The sequence below is a fragment of the Rhinopithecus roxellana genome, chromosome 11, assembly GCF_007565055.1.
Source record: "Rhinopithecus roxellana isolate Shanxi Qingling chromosome 11, ASM756505v1, whole genome shotgun sequence".
Classification (NCBI taxonomy): Eukaryota; Metazoa; Chordata; class Mammalia; order Primates; family Cercopithecidae; genus Rhinopithecus; species Rhinopithecus roxellana.
In genome coordinates this window covers 114,632,979-114,649,716 of record NC_044559.1, presented here as the reverse complement: position 1 = coordinate 114,649,716, position 16,738 = coordinate 114,632,979, and the positions used below count along the sequence as shown (strand labels likewise).

The window sequence follows — 16,738 nt, the reverse complement described above, 5'->3', positions numbered from 1 at the left end:
CAAAGTCGTTTCACTCCTCTTCTACCTGAACTTCTGGATTTGTTTTGTTTTCCCTCCAACAAGGTTACAAAGACTTCAGGTTTGAGACCAATGGAACCAAAAGATATCAAATCCATTCGAGAATTAATCAACACTTACCTGAAGCAGTTTCATCTGGCTCCAGTGATGGATGAAGAGGAAGTAGCCCACTGGTTCCTCCCCCGGGAGCACATTATTGACACGTTTGTAGTGGAGGTAAAGACAATGTGATAAACATAAAGCTTCTCCTTGAAGCACCCTTTGTGTTCAGAGTGCAGCAGAAGTATTTACACACACTTCCTTCCATTTCATCACAGAACATGACAAAGATGTGTACTAAAGGGTTGAGAGTTAATAAGATGAAGAATTCTTAATACTCTATCAAGGACATGCTTAAGTGAAACTGACATTTGTTGAACCCTGAGGGTGTGGTGTTGAGGAATATGGTGACCACGAGTCTGGTCTGGTGCCATTGTCTTGTTTTGTGCTGAGGCACCAGCAGTTTTACCCACAGCACTGCTTTTGCACCGTTGGTGCTGATGGTAACATCAACAAGGCAAATAGCTTCTTAGTGTTATGAAAATAATTTTGACCTCACAGATTTCTGAAAGGGTCTCAGGTACCCCCAGGGTTCACAGACCACATTTTGAGAACTGTTCTTCAGGGCATATAATTAGAGTCTGTGGTTGGACCCATCTTGCACATTATTAGAAATTGCCAAATAACTCACCACAATAAGGTTCTGAGCAGTATAAGAGAGTTCCTGTTTCCTCACATCCTCACAAGACGTGGGTATGGTCAGATTTTAAATTTAGGCCCACCCGATGAGTATGGAACAGTATCTTGTTGTTAATGTATGTCCTCATTATTGATGAATTTGAGTATCTCATAAATATGTTAGCCATGTTTATTTCTTTTATGAATTTGCTATTTACATCGCTTGCCTGTTTTTCCTTTTTGACCGTAGTCTTCTTACTGATTTATGAAAGTTTTTTTGTTTTGTTTTGTTTTTTGAGATGCAGTTTTGCACTTGTTGCCAGGCTGGAGTGCAATGGCGTAATCCCGGCTCACTGCAACCTCCGCCTCCCAGGTTCAAGCGATTCTCCTGCCTCAGCCTTCTGAGTAGCTGGGATTACAGGCGTGTGCCACCACGCCCAGCTAATTTTTGTATTGTTAGTAGAGTTGGGGTTTCACCATGTTGGTCAGGCTGGTCTCGAACTCCTGACCTCAGGTGATCCACCCGCCTTGGCCTCCCAAAGTGCTGGGATTACAGGCGTGAGCCATCGCGCTCAGCCTGTGAAAGGTTTTTTATATGCTGAATACTGACACTTTGTATTGTGTTCCTTTCTGGATCCTCTATTCTGTTTCACTGATCTCCATGTCTGTCCCTTCACTAATACCACACTGACCTGGTTGCCATAGCTACATAGGAAGCCTTAGTATCAGGTAGAGTAATTCCTCCCACTTTATTCTTGTCTGTCAAGATCATTTAATTAACCTATTTCCTTTGCCTTTTGCATATACATTTTAGAATAAGCTTATTTTTGTCTACAGAATACCTTGCTGGCACTTTGATAGGGATTACATTACACTGATAGATTAATTTGAGCATAATTGAAGTCTTCCAATCTATGAACATGGAATGTCTCTACATTTATTTCGGTCTTTTAAAATCTCTTTTATCAGCATTCTCTAAGAGCATCCAGATCCTGTACATGTTTTCTTTCTTTTTTTTTTTTTTTTTTTTTTTTTTTGAGACGGAGTCTCGCTCTGTCGCCCAGGCTGGAGTGCAGTGGCCGTGCTCAGCAGCCACTGAGTGCTCAGCTCACTGCAAGCTCCGCCTCCCGGGTTTACGCCATTCTCCTGCCTCAGCCTCCTGAGTAGCTGGGACTACAGGCGCCCACCACCTCGCCCGGCTAGTTTTTTGTATTTTTTAGTAGAGACGGGGTTTCACTGTGTTAGCCAGGATGGTCTCGATCTCCTGACCTCGTGATCCGCCCATCTCGGCCTCCCAAAGTGCTGGGATTACAGGCTTGAGCCACCGCGCCTGGCCCCTGTACATGTTTTCTTAAGTGTATAGCTAGATATTTCACTTCCTTTGGGGTGATTATGATGGTGTTATGTTTTTAATTTCAATTTCTGCATGTTCATTGTTAGCCTGTAGAAATGCTTTCTTCTGTGTGTTTGTATCCTACCACAGTGCTGAAATCACTTACTGGTTCCAGGAGTTTGTGTGTAGATTCCTTGGGATCTCTGCATAGATAATGTGTCATCTGCAAATAGGGACAGTTTTATTGCTTCCTTTCTAATCTCAATGCCTTTATTTTTGGTCTTGCATTAATGCAGGACCTAGATCTTCCAGTGCTTTATTGAGAAAGACTGGGGAAGGTTGATGTCCTCGTCGTGTTCTTGATGGTGGGGGAAAAGCATTTACTCTTTCACCATGAAGTACGTTGTTAGCTGTAGGTTTTTTTGTGGGTGCTCCTAATCAATTTGAGGTCATTCTCCTCTATTTCTAACTTACTTAGAGTTCTTATGAATGGGCATTGGATTTTGTCCCATGCTTTTTCTGCTTCAATAGATGTAATCATATGATTTTTCTCCTTTAGTCTGTTGATATGGCAGATTACACTGATTGATTTTCAAATGTTGGATCACTCTTACATTCCTAGAAAATATCCACTTGGTCACGGTGTATAATTATTTTTATACATTGTTGTATTGATTGCTAATATTTTGCTGAGTATTTGTTGAGTTCATGAGAGATATCTCTCTGGAGTGTCTTTTTTGTAATGTCTGTCTGGTTTAGATATCAAGATAACACTGGTCTCATAATAGGAGTTGGAAAGTATTATTTCCTCTTCTATTTTCTGGAAGAAATTGAGAATTGGTGTTAATTCTTTAAATGTTTGGTAGAATTCTCTGGTTGAAATGATCTGAGCTTAGCTGTTTCTTTTTTGGGAGTTTTAAAATAATGGACTAAATGTCTTTAATTTTGTAGCACTATTCAGATCTGTTTCATCTTAGTTGAGTTTTAATAGCTTTTGAGGAGTTTGTCCGTTTCTTCTAAAATGTTGAATGTATGAGTGTGAAGGTGTTCATTGTATTCCCTTGTTATCCTTTTAGTGGCTGCGGGATCTGTACTGATATCTCTTGTTTCATCCCAGATATTGGTGATTCATGTCTTCTCTTTATTTATTTTTTTCCATCTTGCTAGACTTTTATCACTTTATTGATTTGTTTTCCAGAGAACCAGACTTTTGTTGGATATTCCCTGTTGTTTTCATATTTTCAGTGTCATTGATTTCTACCCTTGTGTTTACTTTTTCCTTCCTTCTGCTTGCTTTGGGTTTATTTTGCTCTTCTTTTCTAGTTCCTTGAGGGAGGGACTTACTGACTTGAGACCTTTCCCTGTTCCTAGTAAGCATTTAGTTCTATCAGGTTCCCTCTTTGCACTGCGTTAGCTATTTCTGACATATTTTGATATGTTGTATCTTTGTTGTCATTCACTTCTATGTATTTTTTGGTTTCCTTTGAGACTTCGTCTTTAGCCCACCCCTACTTAGAATTGTGCTATTCAATTTTGCCATGTTTAGAGATTTTCTGTTGTCTCCCTATTATGGATTTCTAGTTTGATTCAAGTACAGTTAAAGAACACACTCTGTATGGTTTTGATTATGTTAAGGCTCTTGAGGTTTGTTTTATTACTCGGGATATGGACTTTCTTGATGAATATTCCATGGGTGCATGAAATGTGTACACCACTACTGTTGGGTTGAGTGTTCTTTGTATGCCAATTGGATCATGTTGATTACTTGAGTTGTTCAGCTCTTCTGTTTCCATGCTGATTTTCTGTCTAGCAGTTCTATCACTTGATGAGAGGGGCATGGAAGTCCCCAACTATAATTGTGGATTTGTCTATTTCTTCTTCCAACACTGTCGGTTTTTCTTGATGTCTTTTGGGGTTCTTGTTTGATACTCACATGTATATTTAGGGTCTTTATGTCCCGCTAGTGGATTGATCTTTTTATCATAATGTAATACCTCTCCTTGTAATAATTTTCCTTGCTGCGGAGTATACTTTATCGTATATTACTATGACCAGACCTGCTTTTTAAAAATTGTTTGGTCTTTTTCCATCCTTTTACTTTCAAACTATTCATGTTACTGAATTTGAAGTGAGTTTCTTGGAAACAGCCTATAGCTGAGTCATGTTTCTTTGCCCATGCTACCGACCTTTCTTTTGATTGGTGTATTTAGACCACTTATATATAAGGTCTTATTGGTATGTTAGAGCTTAAGTCTGCCATTTGATTATTTGGTTTCTTTCTTTTTCTTCTGGTTCTTGTTTCTCTGTTTTTTTCTTGCCTTGTTGTGGGTTACTTGAATATACTTTAGGATTCTGTTTTGTTTATAGTGCATTTGGGTGTATTTGTATAGTTTTTTTTTTTTTTTTTTTTTTTGTTGTTGTTGAGACGGAGTCTTGCTCTGCCGCCCAGGCTGGAGTGCAGTGGCCAGCTCTCAGCTCACTGCAAGCTCCGCCTCCCGGGTTTACGCCATTCTCCTGTCTCAGCCTCCCGAGTAGCTGGGACTACAGGCGCCCGCCTCGTCGCCCGGCTAGTTTTTTGTATTTTTTAGTAGAGACGGGGTTTCACCATGTTAGCCAGGATGGTCTCGATCTCCTGACCTCATGATCCGCCCGTCTCGGCCTCCCAAAGTGCTGGGATTACAGGCTTGAGCCACCGCGCCCGGCTGTATTTGTATAGTTTTTATGATGGTTGATGTATTACAATATATATATATGTGACTTATAGTCTATTGGTAACAACATTTATTACTTTGAGTCACCTTTTATTTAGGTCACTTTATCTTTTCCACTTTAAAATATTGTCTTAAATATCAGATAGTATTATTATTTTTGTTTTAATCATCAAGTGTGATTTGTAACACTGATTTATAGTGATGCTTGAGGATAGGCGTCATTAAGCAAATTTCTGCTCTTTCTATTATTCTTCCCTCCTTCCTGATGCTTCAGTATTCCTTCTTTTATCATTTCCTTTCTATTTGAAGAAATTCCTTTAGCCAGTCTCAGGTATGTCTGCTAGTGACACATTCTTTTGGTTTCCATTTGTGCAAGACTATCTCTGTTTTTAGATTTAGTTTCCCAATTTAAAAAAAATTTTTTTTGGAGACAGAGTCTTGCTCTGTCACCCAGGCTGGAGTACAATGGCACAATCTCTGCTCACTGCAACCTCCGCCTGTTGGGTTCAAGCAATTCTTGTGCCTCAGCCTCCTGAGTAGCTGGAACTACAGGTGCATGCCACCACACCCTGCTAATTTTTTGTATTTCAGTAGAGACGGGGTTTCACCATGTTGGCCAGGCTGGTCTCGAACTTCTGAGCTCAGAAAATCCATCCGCCTCAGCCTCCCAAAGTGCTGAGATTACAGGTGTGAGCCACCATGCCCAGCCCTAGTTTGCTAATATTTTACTTAGGATCTTCTTCCATACTCACTACAACTGAGGTTGGCCATTAATTTCCCCTTCTTACTCTGTCCTTGTCCTATTTCGATAGTAAAGTTAGAATGAGTTGAAGAGCTTGTCTTCTATTTTTTCTGGAACAGTGTATGTAATATAGGGATTACTTGTTCCTTGAAAGTTGTTAGAAGTTGCTTATAAGCAACCTAGATATGGTGCCATGGTGCGTTTGTTGTGAGCATTTTTTTTTTTTTTTTTTAATCAGTCTTTACAATTGATTGGGTGTGAGGGACAATGGACAGATCATCCCATTCTTCCCCAACAGTTGGTGATTCTCAGGTCATTTTAACAGCAAGAGAGGAAAGAGTAATTTTACCAGCAATATGAATGTGAAGAAGTAGTTTTCTGAAAGCAGATGATGAAAATGGGGTGGGGAACCTAATCAGGTTCTGCAGGTGCCTGTAGTAATTCAGTGTATGAGACAGATATGAGAAATTCTTAGAAGAATCTAAAATCCTTATTAAACCTGAAGGTTGAATTTATCTCCAGTACTGAGCTGCTAATACAGAGCAGTAAGGAATCACTGTAGATGAACCCCTTTAGCTTCTTGCTGGCTGAAGAAAGGTCTGATGACTCAGAAGCATTTGAAAACCAGAGCATACATTCTTCTGGAATTCCCTTTTCTGCTGAAAGAAATACTAGCAATGGCATGTGTATGGCCCAGCCTCCTCAGCCGCACAATTCAAACACATCATATTCTAAAAGTCAGCAAGGCCACCACAGCTAATTACAACAACCTGAACAATACTGGCTAATTTCTTGTATTGGAAGGTTTGCCAATGATGATGAAATGAATGTCATCCATGTATCCCTTATTTTTGATAGCTGCAAAATTCTCCTGTTATTCACATGTGTATATTTTGATGCAGTAGTAAGACCTTTTACAAACTTGCAAACTCTTCCAGACAGCTTCCAGACTCTACCCAACCTTACCTAGGCCTGATATAATTATTTCCTTGTGCTAAGAAAGTGTGAGATAGTACACAGTATCTTTTAGTTGGAGAAGCAACCCTCTAATCCTTAAAGCTTTTATTTCTGCAAAAACAACTGCTTTTATCACTGTTCCTTGAGTCTAAAGAATTGACTCATTTGTCAGCCTGAGGGAAGCTTTCCTTTTAGAACATTCTGCTTCTATCTTTCTTTCCTTTTCTTTTTTTTTGAGACGAGTCTCGCTGTGTTGCCCAGGCTGGAGTGCAGTGGCAGGATCTCGGCTCACTGCAAGCTCCGCCTCCCAGATTCACACCATTCTCCTGCCTCAGCCTCCCGAGTAGCTGGGACTACAAGCACCCGCCACCATGCCCGGCTAATTTTTTTGTATTTTTAGTAGAGACGGGGTTTCACTGTGTTAGCCAGGATGGTCTCAATCTCCTGACCTTGTGATCCGCCCACCTCAGCTTCCCAAAGTTCTGGGATTACAGGTGTGAGCCACCGTGCCTGCCCTCTTTTTATTTTTATTTTTTTTGAGATGGAGTTTCGCTCTTGTTGCCCAGGCTAGAGTGCAATGGCACAATCTGGGCTCACTGCGATCTCCACCTCCCGGGTTCAAGCAAGTCTCCTGACTCAGCCTCCCAAGTAGCTAGGATTAAGGGGTGCACCACCACGCCTGGCTGAGTTTTTGTATCTTTAGTAGAAATGCGGTTTCACCATGTTGGTCAGGCTGGTCTCGAACTCCTGACCTTATGATCTGCCCGCCTCAGCCTCCCAAAGTCCTGGGATTACAGGCATGACATTCTGCTTCCTAAGAACTTTGTGCAAATCACCAACGGGCACTTAGCCTGAAGTCCCAACTCCAGGCTCTTCTTGGCCTCTACACAGCATAATATAAGGGGCCCCAAACTGGACTGCCGAGAAAGAAGTATGACTTACTGCTTTTCCTTCTGTGGGGCAAGGGAGAGATAAGAGTTAGCAGAAATGCACGTATGCAGTTGGTTCAAGGAGATCTCTGCCTGACAGCACCTTTGCTCCTAGAGCCCCAACGGTAAACTGACTGACTTCCTGAGCTTCTATACGCTCCCCTCCACGGTGATGCACCACCCTGCTCACAAGAGCCTCAAAGCCGCCTACTCATTCTACAACATCCACACAGAGACGCCCCTTCTGGACCTCATGAGCGACGCGCTCATCCTCGCTAAATCGGTAACCCACTCCTTCCTGTTCATGCCGTTTGGTTCTCCAAATGTCTGTGCCACACTATAGAAGACATCGTGTTTTCTCCCACACAGGTGGAATTTATGCAAGATTTTTTTTTTTTTTTTTTGAGAACGGAGTCTCGCTCTGATACCCAGGCTGGAGTGCAGTGCTGTGATCTCGACTCACTGAAGCTCTGCTTCCTGGGTTCACGGCCATTCTCCCGCCTCAGCCTCCCAAGAGGCTGGGACTATAGGCGCCCGCCACCTCGCCCGGCTGATTTTTTTTGTATTTTTAGTAGAGACGGGGTTTCACCATGTTAGCTAGGATGGTCTTGATCTTCTGACCTTGTGATCCACCCGCCTTAGCCTCCCAAAGTGCTGGGATTACAGGCGTGAGCCACCGCGCCCGGCCATATGCAAGATTTTAAAAAATCTATCGATCATCAGTCAAAGGAAGAATTTTGATAAGAGTTTCTTTTGAAACTTTAGAGGCTATTTTCATTATTAATTTTGTTGCAGTTTAACAAAAAGACAAAATGTACAAATTATAAATGTTTAACCCTTATATCAGAATACATAAGGCTGGGCATGGTGGCTCAGGCTTGCAATCCCAACACTTTGGGAGACCAAGATGGGTGGATCACCTGAGGTTAGGAGTTTAAGACCAGCCTGGCTAATATGGTGAAACCTCGTCTCTACTAAAAATATAAAAATTAGCCAGGCTTGGTGGTGTGTGCCTGTAATCCTAGCTACTTGGGAGGCTGAGGCAGGAGAATTGTTTAAACCTGGGAGGCAGAGGTTGCAGTGAGCTGAGATTGCACCACTGCACTCCAGCCTGGGTGACAGAAACTGTCTCAAAAAAAAAGGATGTATAAAGCCCATATATTAGGAAGTAATATAATGAATATAAGAAAAAGATATTATTCCATAATATAAAGAAAATATTAATACATGAGTGAATATTTGTGTTGAGTGAATAACTAGCAGCAATTTTTTTTTTTTTTTTTTTTGAGGCGGAGTCTCGCTCTGTCGCCCGGACTGGAGTGCAGTGGCCAGATCTCAGCTCACTGCAAGCTCCGCCTCCGGGTTTACGCCATTCTCCTGCCTCAGCCTCCCGAGTAGCTGGGACTACAGGCGCCCGCCACCTCGCCCAGCTAGTTTTTGTATTTTTAGTAGAGACGGGGTTTCACTGTGTTAGCCAGGATGGTCTCGATCTCCTGACCTCGTGATCCGCCCGTCTCGGCCTCCCAAAGTGCTGGGATTACAGGCTTCAGCCACCGCGCCCGGCCGCAGCAATTTTTTTATTCAACCAGTCTCTGAACTTTAAAATTAAAGGAATTAAATTCAACATTTAATTGTAGTCAGGCTACATGGTGAAACCCTGTCTCTATTAAAAATACAAAAATTAGCTGGGTGTGATAGCGCGTACCTGTAATCCCAGCTACTTGGGAGGCCGAGGCAGGAGAATGACTTGAACCTGGGAGTGGAGGTTGCTGTGAGCCGAGATCGCACCATTGCATTCCAGCCTGGGCAACAGGGTGAGATCCTGTCTCAAATTAATTAATTAATTAAAATAAAATAAAAATCTCTTACCTGTGCCTTTGAATCCCCAAGTCAACATCATCCTCAGATTGTCAGCTTTTTTTCAACACTTCCGCAATATGGCCAGTAATTAATTATTTAAGGTAAAAACCCTGAGAAAGAAAAATAAAAAGTGCTTCTTCTATATCACATTTTGCATAGTATTGTTGTCTGACATTTTAAAGACATTTAATGTTTTACCACTAAAATTTTACTTAAACGTATTTCCCATTATCAGCCCAAAGCAAACATACTATTTGTGGTTTTTTGTTTTTTTTTGAGATGGGAGTCTTGCTGTGTTACCCAGGCTGGAGGGCAGTGGCGCAGTCTTGGCTCACTGCAACCTCCGCCTCCCATGTTCAAGCGATTCTCCTGCCTCAGCCTCCCGAGTAGCTGGGACTATAGGCGCGTGCTACCACGCATGGCTAATTTTTGTATTTTTAGTAGAGACAGGGTTTCACCATATTGACCAGGCGGGTCTCGAACTCCTGACCTCAGGTGATCCACCTGCCGCCGCCTCCCAGAGTGCTGGAAGATTACAGGCATGAGCCACCACGCCTGGCCTGCATACTATTTAAAGTCTTTACAACTTTGGTCCCTGGGCAATAGCTTCAGCCAAGGTAGGACTTACAAAGGCTGATAATTAATAATCCTAGAGATGAAACCATCTTGACAACTGTTCCCTTCTAAAACAGGAACAAGGCTGGGTGCAGTGGCTCACACCTGTAATCCCAGCACTTTGGAAGGCCAAGGAGGGTGGATCACTTGAGGTCGGGAGTTCAAAACCAGCCTGGCCAACATGGTGAAACCCCGTCTCTACTAAAAATACAAAAAAATTAGCTGGGCATGGAGGTGTACGCCTGTAATGCCAGCTACTAGGAAGTCTAACGCAGGAGAATTGTTTAAATCTGGGAGGTGGAGGTTGCAGTGAGCCGAGATTATGCCACTGCACTCCAGCCTGGGTGACAGAGTGAGACTCTGTCTCAAAAAAATTAAAAATAAATAAGTAAATTAAACGTGAATACAATATTTTCTGAAATCTTCGTAAGTAATCTTATGCCAGTGACAGCCATCATACTACATTTTTAACATTTTTGGGATTCAGCATTTCTGAATTTTCGTGCTGACTTCATTGGATTCACTATCGTTTTTTGTTTGTTTTTTGAGAGAGGCTCTCTCTCTGTCGCTCAGGCTTGAGTGCACTGGTACAATCACAGCTCACTGCAACCTCGACCTCCTGGGCTTGTGCAATCCTGCCTCAGCCTCCTGCATAACTGGGTCCACAGGCGCACACCACCATGCCCAGTCAATCTTTTTATTTTTGTAGAGACAGTGTCCTGTACCTATACCTACACCTACAGCCTATGCCCAGGCTGGTTTCAAATTCCTGGGCTCCAGTGATCCTCCCACCTTGGCCTCCCAAAGTGCTGGGATTACAGGCGTGAGCCACCACATCCAGCCACATTGCTAATTTTATAAGACAATTTTAAACTGAATTCTTCCTTTTTTTTTTAAAAAAAAAAGGACAAAGTCTCAATCTGTCGCTCAGGCTGGAGTGCAGTGGCATGATCTCGGCTCACTGCAACCTCCACCTCCCAGGCTCAAGCAATTCTCCTGCCTCAGTCTCCTGAGTAGCTGGGACTGCAGGCATGCACCACCACACCTGGCTAATTTTTGTTATTTTTAGTAGAGATGGGGTTTCGCCATGTTGGTCAGGCTGGTCTTGAACTCCTGACCTCAAGTGCTCCAACCACCTCGTCATCCCAAAATGCTGGGATTACAGGCATGAGCCACGGCACCCGGCCCTGAATTCTTAACCTATGCTATATATCACAGACATTAAATTCTATTAGAAATCCTTATTCAAGCTATTAGTAGTAGAATTTTTACACTGAGATATGTAATACAAAAAACACTAGTCCTTTGTTTTAAATTTTGAATCCTTTTTAAATTGGCAGAAAGGATTTGATGTATTCAATGCACTGGATTTGATGGAAAATAAGACATTCTTGGAAAAACTCAAGTTTGGTATAGGAGATGGCAATTTGCAGTATTACCTGTACAACTGGAGGTGTCCAGGTACAGATTCTGAAAAGGTAAGTGAAGTGGATATAGCCCTTGTAAACTCAACAAATGTACCTAGACAATTTCACACTTGCTTCACTTAGGCTTAAGACAGCTTTATTTTATTTTATTTTTTATTTTATTATTATTTATTATTTTATTTTATTTTAATTTTTGAGATGGAGTCTTGCTCTGTCCCCAGGCTGGAGTGCAATGGCGTGATCTCGGCTCACTGCAACCTCCGCTTCCCAGGTTCAGGTGATTCTCCTGCCTCAGCCTCCTGAGTAGCTGGGATTGTGTCCACCACCATGCCTGGTTAATTTTTTTATTTTTAGTAGAGATGGGTTTTGTCCATGTTGGCCAGGCTGGTCTCCAACTCCTGACCTCAGGTGATCCACCTGCCTTGGCTTCCCAAAGTGCTGGGATTACAGGTGTGAGCTGAGCCTTATGACAGCTTTTAGAAAATCTGTTGTACTACATTGTGATCTAATTTTTCTTACTATTCCGTTTCTTCCCTCCCTTCAGGTTGGACTAGTACTACAATAGATGGATATTTTTATTTCTAGAACTCTGACATCATCATTTGTTAATATTTAATGATTTCTGGAACTGCCATTCCAAAGAAGAATAAAAGCACAACTCAAGTGAGATTGAAGTAGTCGATAATCAGAAAAGATGACAAAAGTCCACATGTGACATTTGTACACATTTCTAGCTAGAATGTTAAAGTTCATGTCCTCTTTTCACTGTTGACCTATTTCTGGGAGGGATGAAAGGCTATAAAGAGCATACTCTTGTAATTTTCAAATTTTTGCCTGTCTCTTGGAGAGAGGTATTTTTTCACCCTTAGAAAAGGGACTGGTTTTCTACGGACTAAGTAGAAGTTACAGTCATGTAAGAAAAATCTTTGCTATTGTGTGGAGATAAACTGCTGCATTTCTGTTTCTTAAGTGATGGTGCATTTGTCCATGTAACAGAACAAAAGATCCATTTGGAAATTTTTTTACTGGTATCGCCTTACATGGTATCACTGGGAACATTTATGGAATCAACACTTCTGTAGCTCAGTGACAGGTGGGGGTTATTTAAGTGCAGAGCAATATTAAAATGTACTGGTGACTAGTACATGTATTTCTCCATAAGCAGAGCTGCCAAATCAGTAAACATACAAGTTTGTACTTTGATCTTCACCAGGTCAGTGGATTGCTTCAAAAGCAAAGTTTTGTGCAAGCACTCACTATGCTCTCTGTAAGAGCCTGTGGCCGGGCGCAGTGGCTCACGCCTGTAATCCCAGCACTTTGGGAGGCCGAGGCGGGCGGATCATGAGGTCAGGAGACGGAGACCATCCCAGCCAACATGGTAAAACCCTGTCTCTATTAAAAATACAAAAATTAGCTGGGCGTGATGGCGTGCGCCTGTAATCCCAGCTACTTGGGAGGCTGAGGCAGGAGAATCACTTGAACCCGAGAGGTGAGGTTGCAGTGAGCCGAGATGGAGCCACTGCACTCCAGCCTGGCTGACAGAGCACAAAACTCCGTCTCAAAAAAAAGAAGAAAAACGAAAGAGCCTGTGCCCACGACTAACTAGACTTTTCTGCTGTTGTGCAAAGTTCAGTTTCTTCTCAGCAACATCAAGGATATATGAAGAAAAGGAAATAAAAACTGTAAAGTTAAAAGAGATGCCTGGTGGAACTTATTCATGCTATCAGGGCATTGATAGTTTGAATGTTTTTATTACTTACGCAAAATTGCACATACTCCTCTACACTGACTTTATCATGAAAATTGTCATGTGTCATACTAATGGAAAATGTCTTATTTGTAAATAAGTATTCATAATTTTGTTACTGATGGTGTTTTTAATCTAGAATTTGAAAAACTTTCATAGCATACAGATGTGTGTTTATATTGCCAATAATCCATGGGAAAAATAAGATCCTAACCAAGGTCATGTAGCCTAGCCTCAACTCAGATGCCACAAAGTAGATGCCTTGGCCGGGCGTGGTGGCTCACACCTGTAATCTCAGCACTTTGGGAGGCCGAAGTGGGTGAAACATTTGAGGATTTGAGACTAGCCTGGCCAACATGATGAAACCCCATCTCTAATAAAAATTCAAAAAGAACTAGCTGGGTATTGTGTTGGGTACCTGTAATTCCAGCTGCTGGGAGGCTGAGGCAGGAGAATCACTTGAACCCAGGAGGCGCAGGTTGCAGTGAGCCAAGATCGTGCCACTGCACTCCAGCCTGGGTGACAGTGCAAGACTCCGTCTCAAAAAAAAAAAAAAAAGTAGATGCTTTTCCTTGCCTTCATAAGTGCCAGTGCCTAGGATGTTAAGTGGAGAAAGAGTTGTTTTAGATATGATGGCATTTCCTTCAAGTTATGAGTCCAGTGAAACCAGTCATACCTTATACCAGGCAGGGGCCCCCAGACTATGGCCTGTGGGCTAAATCCAGCGCATTGCTTGTTTTTGTATAGTCTACAGGCTAAGAATGTTTTTATTTCCTTGAATGAGGAGAAAAAGCCAAAAAATGACATCATTTTGTGACATATGCAAATTATACAAAATTCAAATTCCAGTGTCCCTCAATAAGGTTTTATTGGAACATAGTCATACTTTTTTTTTTTGAGGACAGGGTTTCACTCTTGCCCAGGCTAGAATACAATTGCAAAGTCATAGCTCACTATAGCCCCAAACTCCTGGGTTAAAACGATCCTCCCGCTTCAGCGTCCTGAGTAGCTGGGACTACAGGTGCATACCACCCACGCCTGGCTAATTTTTTCATTTTTTGTTGAGACGAGGTCTTGCTATGTTGCCTGTGCTGGTCTTTAACTCCTGGCCTCAAGTGATCCTTTTGCCTTGGCCTCCCAAAGTACTGGGATTACAGACATGAGCCACCACGCTTGGCCACAGCCACTTTCATTTACATATTGCCAGTGGCTGCTTCACACTACAAAGCTGAGTTGAGTTGTTGTGACAGATTGTGTGGCCTGCAAAGTCTAAGATACTCACTTTCTGGCCTTTTACAGAGTTTGTTGACCTTGGTCACTACGAAGGAGTTGAACTCTTCCTTTCTGTAGTTTCCCTTGATTCTAAAGACCAACCCACAGCTGTGGCATCCCTGAGACTACCACCAGAGGGCGACGTGGGCCCCACAGTAGTGCATAATTAGGACTTTTCTTGGAGACAATGGAAGACTTCGAATTTCGGAGGGTTCCATCCTAATTTCCTTAGCGTTCTTTCCTAACAGGAGAAAGGCTTCAAGAAACAAAACAGTCCTCATTCACTGGAACAGGGTTTGAGATACCGGCATTAAGTAAAGGAGATTTTGACTTAACCTGGAGTGAAGGCTCTAATTTAGGAATTTATTTCCCACTCATTTTCATGGCACAAAGTCTATGCAAAGTAGGTTTTCAAATAATTGCAGAATCAGTCAGGTGCGGTGGCTCACACCTGTAATCCCTGCACTTTGGGAGGCCGAGGTGAGCAGATCACTTGAGGTCAGGAGTCTGAGACCAGCCTGGTCAACATGGTGAAGCTCTCTCTCTACTAAAAATAAAAAAATTAGCCAGGCATGGTGGCACGCACCTGTAATCCCAGGTACTCAGGAGACTGAGGCAGGAGAATCGCTTGAACCCAGGAGGTGGAGGATGCAGTGAGCTGGGATCACACCACTGTACTCCAGCTTGGGCAACAGACTGAGACTCCATCTCAAAAATAATATAATTGCAGAATTGCCAGTTGGAAATTTTGTCATGCGCTTACCTCATGGTGATAGTTGCACTGCTCCTTTAAAGAGTCATTTACATAATTCGTTATCAAATTAATCACATTTAAATAGAATAACTACATTTGCCTCTATAACAAGCAGATTGCTAATTAACATTTTTGAGAATTAAACTGCTTATGAAGTAGCTATTAAAACTAAATTTAAATGCGATATATAGTGTCTTGTAGATTTAAAACTGCATTATACTGTACTTTGTCTGTAATGAAAATGTTCTATTCAATAAGGTATCTTTTTTTTTTCTTTTTGGCCAAGATGGCACTAAGTAAAATTTAAATCAAGAGGTGGCATAATCCATAAGTCAGCCAGACTGTCAGCTGGAAAAATCTTTAGTAATACCTTCCTTCTAAATTATAGAAACTAACTTTTCCATACACACTGTAAACAGTAAACACTCTTAACAGAGAGCACTGGTTATGCTCCATTTCCTAACCTGAAGGACTCTTATCACACACCCACCTCTGAGAACACAAGCTCCTCAGTTTTTTTAATCTTTTGGCCACATTTCATCCAATAACTAGAATACCTTTTATACATGTTAGATTTCCAAGGAGGTAAGTGAATCACGTAATGGGGGTGAACTGTTCCCAGTCAAAATACCTCATCTGGCTTTCTCTGTGTTGATATTTTTTCTGTAAATATTAAGCCTTTCTCCCAAGCCCATGTCTATTCCTACCTAAAAGTCAAATTGACATGAAGTGAAAAATGATTATTGCTCCTGAAGACAATGGATTGCTTGGCGTTGGGATCTTTCCTTTAAAACTGGTAATGCTTCCCCAATTCAGTTCCATCTGCCTGACTGACTAGAACATTTACTGGGGCACATTTTCCAGGTTTGACGGGAAAATGCTAAGTGTTGTAGGACACAGATTTTCTTGCTCACAGGCACTCTACCAACCTTTGAAAAAGCCAATTTAGGCCGGGCGCGACTGCTCATGCCTGTAATCCCAGCACTTTGGGAGGACGAGGTGGGCAGATCACAAGGTGAGGAGTTCAAGACCAGCCTGACCAACATGGTGAAACTCCATCTCTACTAAAAATACAAAAAAGTGAGCTGGGTGTGGTGGCACACACCTGTAATCCCAGCTACTCAGGCGGCTGAGACAGGAGAATCGTTGAACCCAGGTGGCAGAGGTTGCAGTGAGCCGAGATTGCACCACTGTGCTCCTGCCTGGGCGACAGAGTAAGACTGTTTAAAAAAAAAAAGAGGCCAGGCACCGTGGCTCACAGCTGTAATCCCAGCACTTTGGGAGGCTGAGGTGGGCAAATCATGAGGTCAAGAGATGGAAACCATCCTAGCCAACGTGGTAAAACCCCGTGTCTACTAAAAATACAAAAATTAGCTGGGCATGGTAGTGCACACCTATAGTCCCAGCTACTTGGGAGGCTGAGGCAGAATTGCCCGAACCTGGGAGGCAGAGGTTGCAGTGAGCCGAGACCGCACCATTGCACTCCAGCCTGGACAACAAGAGTGAAACTCTGTCTCAAAAAAGAAAAGAAAAAAGAAAAAGAAGTCGTCAATTTAAAAATGCATGAACACTAGTTTCAATAAACTTCTGTTTGGATATTCCTATTTTTGAATATTTCCTGCACTTAGTATCTGTACCATAGTTACAAAGAGTCTT

General features: G+C 42.1%; 1 protein-coding gene across 3 annotated transcripts in view; it reads left to right on the top strand.

The window, feature by feature from the left end:
* Positions 1–16,306, top strand: part of NMT2 (N-myristoyltransferase 2) — a 66,668-nt gene extending 50,362 nt beyond the window's left edge. For 2 of the 3 annotated variants that reach the window (XM_030940028.1, XM_030940029.1), the window contains 4 exons: positions 64–234; positions 7,523–7,690; positions 11,223–11,360; positions 11,854–14,663. In XM_030940028.1, coding sequence (XP_030795888.1) covers positions 64–234; positions 7,523–7,690; positions 11,223–11,360; positions 11,854–11,874 — 498 coding nt within the window. In that variant the 3' untranslated portion in view covers positions 11,875–14,663. Of the gene's footprint in view, positions 1–63; positions 235–7,522; positions 7,691–11,222; positions 11,361–11,853 lie in introns of all 3 variants that reach the window. The other variant, XM_030940030.1, reaches the window with a different exon arrangement.
* The last annotated feature ends 432 nt before the right edge of the window (positions 16,307–16,738 follow it).